General features: G+C 32.3%; 1 protein-coding gene across 1 annotated transcript in view; it reads left to right on the top strand.

The window, feature by feature from the left end:
- Nucleotides 1-16908, top strand: part of LOC125053606 — a 51418-nt gene that overhangs the window by 14949 nt on the left and 19561 nt on the right. The window contains exons 2-3 of the mRNA XM_047655032.1: nt 10346-10449; nt 11093-11252. Of these exons, the coding sequence (XP_047510988.1) occupies nt 10377-10449; nt 11093-11252 (233 nt within the window). The 5' untranslated portion in view covers nt 10346-10376. The remainder of the gene's footprint in view (nt 1-10345; nt 10450-11092; nt 11253-16908) is intronic.

The raw sequence follows: 16908 nt of genomic DNA, 5'->3' as shown, positions 1-16908 counted from the left end.
ATAATGTTGTGGCCGGAAATTAAGCACTAAACCTTAGAGACCATAATTTCCGCTGACACGAAATTTAAAAATCGAATCTTTTAATTAAATTTCGTAATATGAGTCATTTAGAATCTAGGCCTTAGTAATGAGGGAAAGTCGATTTATATAAAACATTTATAAAAATAAGAATCCACTTTTGCTTGTCCTTCCTTTTTAGAAAAAATTAATCCTTTTAATTTAAAATTTGGTTACACATAATTACATTACATATACGCATTTTTGTAATGTCTCGTGAAGTAGAAGAACTATCGATAAATAAATAGAAATCATAAACTTAAGCTACTCATAAAGGCCAATCATTTAGGAAACGTTGGGGAACGTTGTGGGAAATAATACCCGACGAGTTTCTTAGCTTCATCTCAGAGGGCACGTACTTAAATGACTATATACTTAATTTTTAAATGACGTATAGAATTACGTAAATTTTACGTGAAATTTGATTAGATATTATAAATTACCACAAGTTCACATTTTATCAATTAAAAAAAATTAATATAAGGCAAACGGGCAAGGGGCTCATCTGATGCGATATGCGGCTTAAGCGATACCGCCGCCCGTGGTCACACTCACATTGCCTTCTAGCTCGCAAGTACGTCGCCGGCCTTTTAGGAATTGGTACGCTCTGTTCTTGAAGGATTAAATTATTTAATAACCAACCCGAATTGATCCGAACACGACTGTTTTCCCATTACCCATATTTTAAAATTTTAAAATTTTCATAAAATCATTGGTACATTGAGCGATCAAATAAATGGAGCAAGATCTAAGAATAGACTGAAATAACTGGTGATGAAAGGTCCGACTATAGATCATTTTACACCATCTATTTAAGTAGCTGTCGCGTACACTACATTGAGAAGTTCTCGGATGCATCGAGTCGTGAATGGATTTTATTTTGCATCTTTCACGTCGGCTTCAATTCAACGTAAACTACTTTAACTTAGCATTTCCGACGTATTTGAATAGAGTATTACGTTCTAAAATAGACTTTGTTTGCTAACTTATGCTATTTTATTTATTTACACTTCGTTGCAAATAAAAGAAACACAATACATGAAAATTATAAGGGATGCAACGGGCGGCCTTATCGCTAATAAGCGATCTCTTCCAGGCAACCCTAGTTAAGAGAAAAACTAAAAAAAAAGAAACATGATGCGTGCGAGAAGTGCAGAATCCTTAATCTAAAGTAATACAAAAAAAAATTTAATAACAAACTAAAAACTTAAAAGCTAATCTTACAAATACACAAGCTAATAGTGATGTAAAAGGAAACATAAGAATTATACAAGTCACGATTGATGAGGATAGGATAAGGTGAAGAAATGATTATACAGAAGAGTTTTAAAAGATGACAGAGAGGTAGCCAATCGTACGGAGTCAGGCAGCGTATTCCACAACTTAATGGCGGAGATCGTAAATGAATTGCCTAAGAAGGATGAAGTGTGGGATGGAATTTCCAATAAACATCTATTAGAAGAACGTAACATAAAGTTAGAAGGACCAAAGAATTTGAAGTGATTTTTGAGATAAGAAGGGGTTTTCGGATTGAAAAGAATTGAGTATAGAAGTTGAAGAAGATGAGCGTGACGTCTGTGATTTTAAAGATGTGTATTTGAATACATACTGAGAATGTGTAAATAGAGATCAAGTATATCGTTGGAATAAAAGTTAAGATACACTTTTGACATAATTATATAAATATGGGTTTTAGTGTACACACATCTGATAGTAAAACTAATACTATATGAGTTGAAATTACCCAAATATATAAAGAAGACACCTGTCTTGTTTATAAACGAAATTTTTATATCAAAAATAGTTTGTTACTAAAGTTTATACTTAGTTACAAAAATATTTTTATATTACGTTTCAGAAGATGTGTGAAATCACAACACGAGAAATCACGTACAATTTATCATTAAGTCAAGATATAGACCATCGCCGGAACTCTGTAACTTCTTGTACCAGACGTTTTTGTATATAAATTCAATTTAGGTCGCTTAATATCCGACGCGCAACGCATTTCGCAATTTTGTAATGGCAATCGCTATTGGGAGTTGCATAATATCCAGTCCAATGCGGTGCAGACGGAATATAAACGATTAGCAATATTATTTCATTTGAACAAGTATAGGGTATTTGTTTCTTTGTTTTAAGAAGTATTCATAAAAAGCTATGTTTTACATATGTAGGGAAATCCTCAGTTAGAAACTCAAAACCAAAAGGCCCTGAACGCGTTTGTCTTGTAGTTATTGCTAAAGTTAAATATCACAAAGGAGTAACCGCCGCTATTCACGGGTTGAAAAGCGACGGTTTGACATGTTGTTTATCGGAAAACTTTGAACCCGGTCACCGTTCTAAAATACTTTTTGATGCCTTTAGGTTATTCGCGGATTAGATTTATTTTTATGTTCTCAGCGTTGAGAAAGATTTATTTACTCCCAGTGAATAATATTCTACAACATTAAATATTTATTTATATTATTTTTCATGAAAAACGACGTAAATCTGCAAGTGCAAAAGAAAACTTTTGTTGTAAAAAGCCCACTTTTAATAACTACGCAATAAAATAATTGACAAGTATTTAATGATGTTCATGTCGCAAATTAAAAAACCCACTACTTATAATCTTAATTATAAAATTTACGATTTGACCACGTAGTCGTGTAATATAGTCCTTCTTGATCAAAAATAAACGAGGCGAGAAAAATTTTAAATAATTTAATCAAACCTCGTTATAAAAGAATAGCATCTTTTCTCATTACTCATCGATCACAGCTGCTCCGATACGGTCCTTTGTGATACTAAACTGAATTTAAATTATTAATTTACATAATAATGCTTACCTAACAAGTCTGAGGAAGAAGTTAATACAATCGAAGTTTTCGCATTTTATTACATTTTAAATTACATATTTTTCATATTCCTTCGTTTTAATTTATATATACATGAAAATGTATATATAAACCCCCCCCCCCCCCCTGATGGCTCATTCGGGGGTTCTAGCCTCAACAGTAACACTAATAAAAAGCACGAACGTCCTATTTGAGTATTACGATCGAAGAAGCAATAATTTCTTTGGGTTACGCGTGTTCTACACATTTAAATAAAATCATCAGCGAGCTTCAATTTCTAGTTAAATTATAGTAATAATTATAAAATTATATTTATTTGCCTTCATGTACTGAGCGTTTGAGTTTGAATCGGGAAACCCGTGCCATAATATCTTTATTTGAATTATATGGTTATATTTAATTAATAATGCAACTAATTCGCGTTTACGTCAAATAATATTGCTTTAAAATACTTAAGTTACATTATCTCTAATCTGTGCGGATAAGTGTGAAAATATGTGATTACTCGAAATGGGTCAGCAAATGCGTTGTCAGGACTCATTATGTCACCGAGGCTTATAAGCTTGAAATTGATGGATATGGGTATGGATTATGTTCTTTTTACCCATGGAAATGAATTGCTTTGTCTGTTTTGCCCTTTTTTAAGTATCTATAAATATCCAGTGTTAATTCAAATGTAAATATTGTGGCTCTAAAGGTCATATATTCACCTACAGATAAGTAATTTTAGTGAAGGTTTTTAGTAGCGATCCAAGTCCTAGTCTTTATTACATGCTTGGAACATCAACACTATTTATTTGTTTATTAAGGAAACTAAACAGATACATCTCTATACAGTAAAATAAACACATTGGACATATCCACAAAAAGTTTCACTGATAAAACATACAATACAAAGTTAAACAGCACAAAACATGACAGCACAAAATTTATAAATTAGGAGAACGACAAACAAACTAGCAGCTATAAAAAAAACAAGGAAGATACAAGGCTTAAGACATTAAATGTTTTAACTTATTCCTAAATGAAGCAGTAGAGGAGTGCGAAAAAGGGTCAATGTTAGTGGCAGAATCCTAGGCAGAACACATCCTGTGAAGAGGCCCACGAACCCAATGTTGATTCTGGGAGTCACTGGATATTAAAGTAACTACACCGAAATTAAATTTCGTTATTTCGTTCATTCGTTCGGATCTTTGTCAGAGTATGCCAATTCCAGGCAATTGAGATTTTCATGGAAATAATACGTAGTAGCACCAAGAAGTTGTTTCCTTAAAAAAATATACAAAAATACTCGGCTGAATTTTATTGTTTACACATCACATTCTTTTTACGTATAACACTATAGTAAGTTTAACGCATGATTTCAATTTCTATATTAATAATGCTTCGTTGGGGATTTTATTTTATAAATGTAATTTAAAGTCATGATTATAGTATATGATAAACACAAGTTTATATTATACACTTTTACAATTTAAAAAAAAATAAAAAGAAACTACTACCCGTGCCCAAATTAAGGGCGAGGAGTGGGTGACAAGTACTGGCAAGAAACTTGCTCTTTTTGATCGCCAGTTCTTTATTTACAGGAAAATTTTAATTTACTGCAAACCTTGCGGCTGCTTATTGTAAACCATCCTGCTTTAATTGACATATTGAAATGTCACAATAGTAAAATAACAAATGCATAGAATATAGTAATAATTAATCTTATTTTATATAACTTTACATTATAAATTATTTAAAGAAAAACGCTTTTTACCGGATTAAAGTTATGTATTATTATAAATTTACAACTATTTGACATAATTTTAAATTTATCCGACGTTTCGCGTGCTTTACAGCGTGCGTGGTCACGGTGACTTTATTATGTCAAATAGTTGTAAATTTATAATAATACATAATTTTAATCCGGTAAAAAGCGATTTTCTTTAAATGTGTAAAGGTTATGTTAATCAAAGACAATACTATTATAAATTATAGTAATAATCTTGCTCTTGTTCGACAATGGCCCATTGGGTATATAAAGTCCTACTCCAAAAATGTCCATTTCCTTCGATCGTGTGCTATGTGTCTCTAGTTTGGGCTAGACATTCTTTTGATCTCTTCTTCCCATACCTGTTTCTCCTTAGCCTCCCACAAAGTTACCTTTATTGTCCACTTCCGGTCAGCCTAGCATTTCCACTACAGCCTTGACTCAAGGCAATTGTATTTGTAATTAATCTTATTTTTGTGTGACGTATCATATCTCATTTCTTTAACTATGCTCATTCGCTCCATTCGCTAATAGGTGGCGATTTTGTATTTTGTTTTAGGTGTAAATTACCAAGTTTTGCAGCCATATGTCAAGTTTATTAAAAACATTTCGTCATAATAAAAATGAATAAGGCAAGTCTTAGTAATATTGAACCATGTGGTAAAACTGGTAGCAATGAGATAAATAGTAAAGAAATCCAAAGTGCTTTTGTACAAAATAAAACTACATTGTTTCGTAGCAGCCTCCTCTGAGAGATGTGGTTGACGTAATTAAAACGGTCGATGTTAGAATTATAATGAAGCATTGTTCACAATTATTTTTTGTATTCAATTTTAGTTTTGCGTATATCCAGCAGGGCTGTAAGATTTTTTAAACGAATCAAAGTATATGGTTATGGTTTTGGTTTGTGGACTCAGTTTCCGCAATTAGACTCTTAGTAGCTCCGTTGTGCGTAAAGTCCTGGCTAACTAAGCCAGCCTAACTCCTTCCAAAAGTACAGAAGCCTCCTGGGTACTTCGCAGACTTCACGGAGCGACCTTACTGTTCCGAGGATTTCTGCACGTTGTTTAGCTACAGCCTCGCATTCCAGGACTACGTGGGTGACTGATTCCTCTGCGCTGAAACAGCCTCTGCACAAGGGGCTGTCTGTCGCGCCTAGGACAAAAAGATGTTTGTTAAGGAGACTATGGCCCGTAATTGTCCCTATCATTGTTTTGAGATTGGTTCTGTTTAAGTTTAGAAGTTGCTTTTTCAGTTGCGGGTTAACTGCTGGCAGAGCCGCGAGAGAAAATCAAAGTATAATTTAGTTATATAGGTAAAACTATCAATTCGAATTAAAAAATAGTACAACCCTATTATAATATGTGCCTGAAACACACCGTTGATTATTGAATCTTAGGCGTGTCGGTATTTTTCACGATATATTACTTTATCGTATCATCAATATATAAAAATCTATCCGTCATGGTTTGAAGGACCTCAAGCCGAATAAGACTGGTTTTTGTATGTATAACATTCAGTGTAAATGTTTACGCGTCAAATTCATTTTAAAAGTTAAGAATACGTAGAGTAATGAATTTATTTGTGAAGTACACAGATTATCACACAACCTAAACACGGGCCGCGTGGTTTAATGAAATTTCGGTTTACTAAGCTAGTTTCGGTCTGACCTAAGCTTTTAGGTCACGTAGTCGTATAGGACGAAACTAAAATTAGTCCAGCAACTCCCTCAACTTTGCCGTAAATAAAGAAAATTTAATTAAACTGTTGCCTTAATTTTTAATCGATAGTCGAAGTTAAAGTTTACGGCGTAACTACATTTTTTTGTAATATCATCTGACTTTGTGTCGTAGACCCCTTGCCATGTTTTTCCGTGTTGGGTAGACCCCCCTACCGGGTAAGATATTAATTTCCTGTAAATTTCTAACTGAAGTGAAGTTTAGTGTTAAAAACTTAAAGTAAAAACACATGTTAATCTATACATTTATTAATTGAAATTAAATTAAAACTACTCAAAATATTTTTTTTTTATCTGATATGTATAGATATTATAAGATAGTATGATGTAAGTAAATAGGTACAATCAGTGTATGTGTTGAGATCCACTACCGTGGACCCCCATTTTCATTTCATGGACCCCCAAATTTTTTTCGCTGACGTAGACCCCTTGCAGGTTGTCATAGACCCCCAGGGGTCGATATAGACCACTTTGGGAATCACTGCTCTAGACAACTGCTACTTCACGACAACGCTGACGATACACTGCACAACAGACTGCTACCAAATTAGAGGAGCTTCAATTGGAATGTCTAAGACATCCCCTACTCCCCGGACCAACGAAATTTTTCGAAATTTGGATGAGTCAGTCGAAACCGCCTTTAAAGATTTTATTGATTCCCTTCCGAATAGATTTTTTAGTAAAGGGATCAATTGACTACCTATAAGGCAAAAGTGCATAGATAGCAATTAAATGTAAAAAAATCAATAGCGCTACAACCTTTTTAGGTCTGGGCCTCAGATTTTTGTATCTGTTTCATGGTCATTTGGTAAACTAATAGGCAAGTAGGTGATCAGCCTTCTGTGCCTGACGCACGCCATTGGCTTTTTGGGTCTAAGGCAAGCCGGTTTCCTAACGATGTTTTCCTTCAACGTTCGGGCGAATGTTACATGCGCACATAGAAAGAAAGTCCGTTGGGGCACAGCCGGGGATCGAACTTACGACCTCAGGGATGAGAGTCGCACGCTGAAGCCACTAGGCCAACACTGCTCTCAAGCAATTAAATATATTCTATTTAAAAACAGCTACTTATTGTTCCTCCCATACAAAACGCCAATCCACATATTGTTAGGACCTAATATATAACTCTTATACTAAAGACATAGTTTCAAGTGTGTATATGTCAACGTAAAATTGTAAAAACCGTTAGATTGTAATCTATCTCGCGAGATTATAAACTGTCGAAAGATTGTGAACCTCAGCTTACTGCTTACAATTTAACGTATTATTATTCGGTAGATTGTACTACACTAACTTAGTTATCATTCAAACTTCTTTGGTCAATTACAGATTAATTTTCCTTCCCAACAATTTCATATAACTACCGAATAATAATACGTTAAATTGTAAGCAGTTCGTTGAGGTTCACAATCTTTCGACAGTTTATAATCTCGCGAGATAGATTATAATCTAACGGTGTTTACAATTTTACGGTGACATATCTATACAATTCAATTATATTGCTTCATTATAATCAAATCATTGCAATATTGCAAAAAAAAATATCGCATAAAAATATATCTGATAATATCGTGTTTCTAAGAATTAATATAAATTTCATTCATCAAGAATCACAACAAGAAGAAATGAAATTGAGACTCTGCAAATCGAATTTTTCTATATTAAGAATATCTTGCGAGAAATATTCAATTTGCTGGTTTGAACGACACTAATTTAGGAATTATTTGATTGGGTGTACGTCTCCCGCTCCGATAAAATTAATGAACTGTACTCAATTTAAATTTCGTCTGTAAATAATATTTCCGTTTTATACTAGCGTAATATAACGTATTTATTAAATTATTCTAATCTTAAGAATACGCTTTTCAAATTGTATACAGTTTCTGGAATGATTCAATGTTTATTCTGATGTAATTAAAAATTCATACACTATTTTAGATGGAACTCTACATTTAAATAGGAATGAACCCTTATAAAGCATTTTCTTATAACGCGATTATGTCCCTCGTATAACACGGGTATTCCCCCATATAAAGCTGGGATTGCACACGTTATATTTCTATACTGTGACATTTATAATGATTTATACGGACATATTTCGTTCATAATTTCATTTTTTCTTAATATTCGATTTAAATGCCTTTAAACAAAAAAAAAATACGTGAATATTTGTACATTACGCGTTGTATGCAAATGTATGTGAAAACATTTGAACAGTTTTGAAGAAACAATATTTTATTTACGGGAAATCGGAATACAAAATAAAACTAATATATATTTCAATTTATTTTACTAGAATAATTGTAAATACTAGGTTGTGTTATTTTAATATGGGGCATGGAACAAGCACATTTCTGCATCTGTTTCATTGATTTGTTTTTAGCCAAGTTTAAAATCAAATAAAACTATTGTGATTATATGCTTTTTACTCTAGTAACAAAAAATGCACATACGTCTGCACACATTATTTCACCTCATTTTCCAAAGTAAGTTTTCGTAGTATTTAATTAAAGAAAAGCTCGTAGCTTAACAGAATACGCACTTTAGCAAGTGAATTTTTCCCTGTTAACGTTCCATTTCGATAAGTTAAAAGGGTTGGGCCGTCCCTTGGGGCAGTAGCCACATTGGACAAATGTGACGCGCAAAAACTCGTAACTTCTACTAACGTGTGGCCGAAATGTCTTGAATAGGGCGAGGAATTGTATACTTTTATTAAAGACTACAATTTTATATATATTTATTGATATTAATATCAGCATAACAACATTAATTAAAAAGTAATTACGATATTCAGTTTTTTTTAAGTTAAACTTTATTTATTGTTTAAGTTTATCGGTTATAAGTAAAATTATGCATTACAATTATTAGATTTGGGGACCCTGAAATTTAAGTATTCTTTTTCGTTTTGCTCAACTACACCAACAGAATTATATAACTAATGGCAGCACTATTACAATCTGATAGATGAAAATTCAAAGTAATAAGATTTATTATATATATTCAAAGTAGTAACATTTAACAAATGTATAACTTACTAGCTGTCCATTAATTCGCATAATATTACTTTATAGGACACAGTAAGAGTAATAGGCAATGAAAATGACGAATCCTTTATTCATCGTTCATATTCTTATATATTTTGATGGGTTTTTAATTTTCTGTTGAAATATAATTGTTTTATTAATATAAAACTATATATCCTTACAACTTTAATTTCATTTTAAAAGATTTGAATAGCATGACGAGTACTTACACCCACTTCTAAATGAACTCTAAGAAATTATTTTAATGTCTCATCTAACGACGAACTCACTTTACTTCGAAAGTGTGACAGTGTTCATTCAATAAATCAAATATCCATAACGCTGATGAAACTTTTCACCTTGTTACATTTAATTCGCTAGTCAAATTACTGCGTAGCACTGCGCTATAAATGTGTAAAAATACAAAAGCCGCCACGAACTTATTACGACCACACCTCCCTTAATGAAAATGGACGTTTATGTAGATGTTATTTCTTTTATTTAGCTGACAATACAAACACATTACTCCCGCTTACAATTAGCTTAAAAGGTATTGATTACTACTATTAAATTGAATTTGATTGTTGTTTTTTGTCCTAGTTTTTAATTTAGAAATCAAAAGCGGTTTATGTGCGTGTATATTTTCAATAGTGGTACTGACAGTATTGATTTGTTTACTTATTGAATGAAATCGATCGATTCAATATTTTTTTTCTGTAACTGCGCTAATATCGCTATTGTTATTGTAATTCTTACGGCGCTGGAATATATAAATACTTAGTAGACTTAGATATCCTGTCGACCTGATTTGTCTTAAGCAAATAAAAATATATGTCAATAAATAATTGAAACTAACAAGGAACAATAGAAATAGGTGTTCTATAATATTAAAGAAATTAATAAATAGATGTTTTAAAAAAACCTTCCATTTCAGAGTGCCTGCTGAGCGGGTAGGATGCGGCGGTATGCACTGCACGACGGCCGTGTTACTCATGGGCCTGCTTACGAACGCGGCCGTTGAAATAACACCGACCACAGGTAAGAATTAATAGGGTCTAAAGAAATATATATTCTTCAGAATGAAGCAAATATGATGTTGATATATGGTAGACTTTACCATTGTACACGATATACCACCACCGTGGCGGTACGACTATATAATTGTATTTATATTTTTTATTTTTTAAGTTCCTATCAATTAGAATATTATTTTTTCTGAACAGTACATTTTTATGGCAACAATGAATGCCTACTTAATCAGCTTTACCAAGTGTTTTTAATGAATATAGTTTTGATTTATTGATACTTCTGAATTTTCATACTTACTTTGTTAGAAAACATACCACATCAATATACAATAGAATTTTTGCATTTAAAATTACTTTGGTACTTGAATTCACCTGCAATTACTTCCAGTTTAAGGGTCTGTTTCACAATGTACGGATAAGTTCTGCATAAGTTCCAAATTAGCGATTTATTACTTATTGGTAGGATAAACTATATTGTTGTGTTTCACGACTGTCAGATAGCGCTATTCGTCACATAAAGTCCATCATAAGTTAGGAGTCGATGAAGTGTCAAATAGCACTATTTATCTTCCAAATAACTTATGGGATGCATAGCTATTTGGTACTTTATCCATACATTGTGAATCAGACCCTTAAAATAATAAGTTTTTCAGGAGCTACTGAAGCATCTACAACAAATAGCCCACCGCCAACAGTTTTCCGCAATACAATGACAACAAAGACACGACCGGGTACAAGACGGAAGTCTGGCTCTCCGATGCTTAACTACATATTCGACTCCTACGCAACAAGCAAACAACATTTTCATGATACGTAAGTTTACTTATGAACAGCGAACCAGGAAATCATCAGAATCCCTCTGATAATAGTGCATTAGCAAAATTTTGTCGAACTGTGCACCAATCGATTTCTTGTCTATGTGCGCATTTAACACTCTCTCGTACGGTGAAGGAAAACAACATAAAGAAACTATTTAAAATTCCTCGGTCTACAACTATTTACGTAACTCAGTCATGTATCGTATACCTTCTGATTATAACACAAATTACCAGCAAATAGATATATTTAATGTAACTAAAAAATGTTTAAAAAATAATTTAAAAAACTCTGATATCTTTTATTAATAATGGCTTTGTTATTCTTCCTTTATATTAAATATATATTATAATGATCAATGAATCTTAGAACTTAGAATTTATTATAAATACATATTACGTATAAATACTTTGTTATATTTTTTGTTTATATAGGTCAGACTGTGCTTTGTTTATGTTTGAATATGTGTTCCGTTTTTTGGCTTTTATGTACAATGTAATTGTTTGGATATTGTTTAGTAAAAATAAATAAAATAAATAAATAAACTGGAACGTTAAGCAAACAAGGCGTATCACTTGCCTATTAGAAAAAAAACAAATGATAACGAAACAAATACAGCAATCGGAGACGCAGATCTTGTAGACTGGTTCGTTTCATAATCAAAATTCGACGAAAAAAGCAACGTATCTTATGACGGTTTAGGTACTATTCATTTCTCTTTCGCGACTTCATTTGAAAAAGGAAATCAAACATTTAATATGACTTGATTATATGTGACTAGACTTTACTAGTACATTGTTGTGATAATTGGTGAGTGGTTTTTAATGCTATAATATATATCCGTATAAAGACCCATCAACGTTTAAGATTTAAATATTAAACTAGAGAACATCGCTAACATTCACTTATTCTGTTTATGACATTTCAAAGATGTTCCACATATTTAAAAAAAGTACGATGCGTAAGCAAAGTTTTTTTTAAATGATAATCCGACGACGATGAAGCTGTTTCTGCTACAAATAGAGTGATCAGCTTAGTGCGCTAATGAGACTAATTTTATTAATACAAACCTACGTTATCTCATTTACCAGTTTAATGAAGAGCTTTCAGTATGGTACCCGGGTGTTTATCACACCAGGGCAAAATTAGGTTAGTTTTAAATGTCTGAAGTGCCGTAACACCTAAGAAAATGATTTTTTAAGGATTAAAATAAAATAAAATATGTTTATTATGGAATATAAGATACATGTATCACTTATTCCACGTCTTTAAATTTGAATTTGTCGGCATCCCTACTCATCGGCAAAGAAGACAGAGGGTGTAGGCCGAGAGAAAAAGCCGGCGTAAAAAACTCTCGGTACTCTTTTAAAACAGCAAATCATCAAACAACACTTATTTAAAACAAATATCGCAAATTAATTAGAAGTAGCCTGTCTAGCACTAGTCCCAGGCCCTTTTATCAACTAGATAATCGATTTTCAGTAGGTATACTAATAATAATAATAAAAGCCTTAATTGCTGTAATTACTTATACTAGTACATAAAAACGTGAAGTATGTACCTAAACACTTAAAAATAAAATAAAATAAACAATAATAATTAATCGGCAAACCGGTTAATTTCTGTTATACAGCTTGTCCTTTGATATAGGCCTCCTCTAAGAGCTTCCACTCCTCTCTGTTTATAGATCTACGTAGCCACATAGGGTCAGCTGCTCTTCGCATATCATCTTCTGATCTTTTTATTTGTCTTCCTCGTTTTCTTTTGTCATAGCGAGGAAACTATTCCGTCGTATCTTTATTATTGATGTCTATTATCTTCTCATCATACACTGTGTATGATTTTGAGATTGAGGAAGATAATACACATAGATAATGTGCCCTGTTCATTTCAATATTTTACTAGAAGTATTATCATTTCTAATCTTTGTCGTGTTTATCTCTGCTAGTTTTACTCTAGCTTTCAATTTCAGACCTAGAATACTCCTTTCGATACTATTCTGCACTACAATCGGAAATCAAATCTAGGATAGTCCTAGTTTTGACAGTGCTACGAACTACGGAGACGGGAGCATTATGAAAAATATGAATTTTTCTCTACGTTAGAATTTCACTTCTTGCGTATAATGACGATGTGACGTTAATCTCTTAAGATCATCGTAATCGAGTTGAATTTGACATTTTTTATTTAAAATACAATTGTCGTAAATAGATAAACTTGTGATAATTCATTTATGCAATGTACATTCAATATTCTCTGTGGTTTATGCAAGTAACAATCAAAATCAAAATATCATTTATACATGTACTCGTAGGTACACATGTCAACAACACAATTAATATTTATAAACATTAGTGACACAATTGATGCTTCTAAATTTAAATTTACTACCAGTACTTGAATTACAAAAAAGGTTTTTATATTTTATATGCTGCGTTACAAAAATTTGATCGGAAATCTCAAATGCAATTGCCATATTAATTGGATAGCTGCAAATATTTAAAAGAAGCCACTATGTTTAATAAGATTTCAGGATTTTACAGCGATCGCATACCACATGTTACGATGCGGTGTAACAGACGGTAAATTAATTTGTATCCATGTCACGTTTGTAAAGTTTCCCCTTTGAATAAAACAGAGCTCGTTTCAGTTTTTCGCTGAAAAGTATTTTGCATGCGAATTCACGGCTTTATTTTATAAATTTCACAATTTACATTAAAACGAGGGATTGTGTACAGATCGACGACACATTTACTTTTACATTGTTTTTGTTAAATCTCCGGTGAATTGAACAATTGTCCAATTATAATCATCCATTTACTTTTCATCAGACATTAATACATTGTATCACGTACGGTTCCGTAAGGTCACGTATCAAGTAAGGTCCTGCTATATTAAGATTTTTTAAACAGTGTGTTTCCAAACATAATCTTAAAGGAAAGGCAATTTAAGTTATACAAACCTTCTGTACTATTAGCCTTATACTTTGATATCCAGGCCTTTTTAATCACCAAAATAAATATAAACTTCTGCTTCTATTGAATCCTGCAACACGAAAAAAAATGTTTTCAATGGTAAACTCAACACCACTATTAACACTGAAACTTCAGTAATCAGCTCAAGCAAATTAATATGGAATAATTAAAATATGCTTATTAAAGTAATGCTACCTACGATCATATCTACAGCTTAAATTAGGATTTCTATGACTTCTCTACCTCAAGCTGTGTCAGGTCTCATTGTACTACTAAATTTATGGCATGTGTATTAAATAAATAAACACCTCCAGGATCTGATATTAGTTCTACGTAAACTTAATTGCATATCAAACACAGTCAAATATTATAATTAAGATTTGCCGTCGTGACCGAGAGACTGCGAGAATTATATATTATTGTAGCAGGATTGTGTGAGTAAATTTCCTACTATTTTCACACCATGTTAAATCGATTGGTTAAAGAATGGTAATTTATTGAGGTGAGAGGTCTTGGATTCGATTTGCAATGATCTTGTAGAGGTGTAATTATTTTTTATATCGAAATTTCGTAATTCCATTTGTAATATTGTCTACGTATCATTATTTGGTAATTCCACTTGCACGTGGATTATTCAGTAGCCCTAAAACCGCCATGTAAGAGGACAATAAAGACAGTGAATTCTATTTCGGTTTTCATTTGGTGTACCTCAAACACTAAACTGGTGACCTCCCGACGTGATTCAATGTAAGCAAAATTAAAAAGCTAAATAGCTGGATAGACTTACAAAAATATGTAAAAATATGTCGTGCAAGTATGCGAAGAAAGCGCCCAACAATGGCGAAATCGCAGCCATGGCTGGAGCACCATCAGCAGCAACACAGATGTCTGCTACAGACACAATCACGGGGCTTTTTGTGTGTTGTAGTGTAGTAAGGATTTAAAAGTTGCCTTCTCTATAGAATATAACCAAAACATGGTGTTACTTTTAAAACCACGAACATATAGAAAAGGTTTATAATTTTAATTAAATATGGCAAACTATGTTTCGTCTGTTTTGGATGTCTATTAATAATAAATTTATGCTCTACTGTGAACACGGTCACACCTGAGGGGTAACACATTTGCTTTTAATTGCTTAAGCGAATTCGGTTAACTAATTGATAAATTTATCAAGTGACCTGGATAGCCTACTTAATTAAGATAAACTTATTCCAATTCATATTAACATTAGGCAATTAATATGCTAACGGATCGCTTCCATATCTTCAGCGTACTGGAAGCATGAATATATTATGTGAATTAATCGCGATATGATTATTAGCTATTCGATATAGATCTTTATCATTACCAAGCTTTTGTGTAACTGTAAGGTTTTGGGATTCAACTTTATTATGTATACTCTAGCCGAGTGCACCTTGATATCCTTGATTTTAGTTCATGTTGGTTTCCTCACGATGTTCGTCAAAAAATGCTCCATCGTCGAGTCATTGACTTTTTTCAAGTATGGGAACCTAACTCCATCCTTTGGTGACGCTTGTCGTGTCCACCATGTTTGTTTCTTCGATAATTTCTTTCATCATATAAGTGCGATAAAACATTCTATTGATGCACAGGTTTAAACAAGTTAAAGAAATCGTATTTTCATCTACTAAGACTACTCAAGTACGAGGACTTACAAATGGTACACTTTTCAAAGTATCAAATTAAAACACATGAAAATATTTAGATTAAAATTATGTTAATTTAACAACTTTATGTAAATCATAGCTGTGGAAAGACACAACAGGCGGTAAATTATTATTTGCCAGCTATTGCTGGTCGCAGCCCTAGATGTTTAATTGGCATCCCAGTGCGAGCGTGCCGTAATCTAATGGCAAACAAATGCTATGCAGTCCAGTTATTACGTGACATACATTTTGTTGAACAATCAACACATTTATAAATACAGGATTTGCATATAATGCATAACTAGTAATATATAGTATTAGCTTATTGCTTGCGATTTTCAGCACTTATGCTTTTTGTCTATGAAATTATATTTCTATGTGTCGTAAATCACTCGGTGAAGTTAATCCATCTTTAATCTTGCAATATGGCCTGCCCATTTCACTCTCCGTCTAATTACGTCTTAAAAAGTATTATTAAAGTATTCATCTTACACGTACGTACATTAATTTACATCACACGTAAACGCACGTTATGTAAACATAATTTGACAGTAGACGAAGTACTTACCTAATATATTATAGTTAAAAAGGTAATGCCAGAAATTTAATTATTTCAAAATATTTGTTAATGATAATGACATCTGGGTAGAATTGATGTTTATTTATAATAAAGTATGTATTTATGTATTTCAACAGCCGCAGCCATTCTCTAAATTAGGAGTTTTCTCATTAGCAAACAACATAAACAGCTTATCCTATAATTGTTTCGTTTTCACAATTCGAAAGTCATGCAGTGTATTAGTAAAGGGTTGTTTAAATGATTACTTTCAACATTAAATACCTTACAAAACAGAAATCGTATTAATAATAATTACTCCTTTTGAATGTGGTACATATTATGACGAACAATTAAAATTAAACTAGCATGCAAATGTCAAATTATGATTAAAAGCAATTAAATTATTTCTTATGTTATAGTACTATGTTAGTTTCTCAAAATCTATGAAG

The sequence above is a fragment of the Pieris napi genome, chromosome 11 (genome assembly GCF_905475465.1).
Source record: "Pieris napi chromosome 11, ilPieNapi1.2, whole genome shotgun sequence".
NCBI lineage: Eukaryota > Metazoa > Arthropoda > Insecta > Lepidoptera > Pieridae > Pieris > Pieris napi.
Note: the sequence above shows the minus strand (reverse complement) of the source record. Positions and strands in the feature narration are given on the sequence as shown.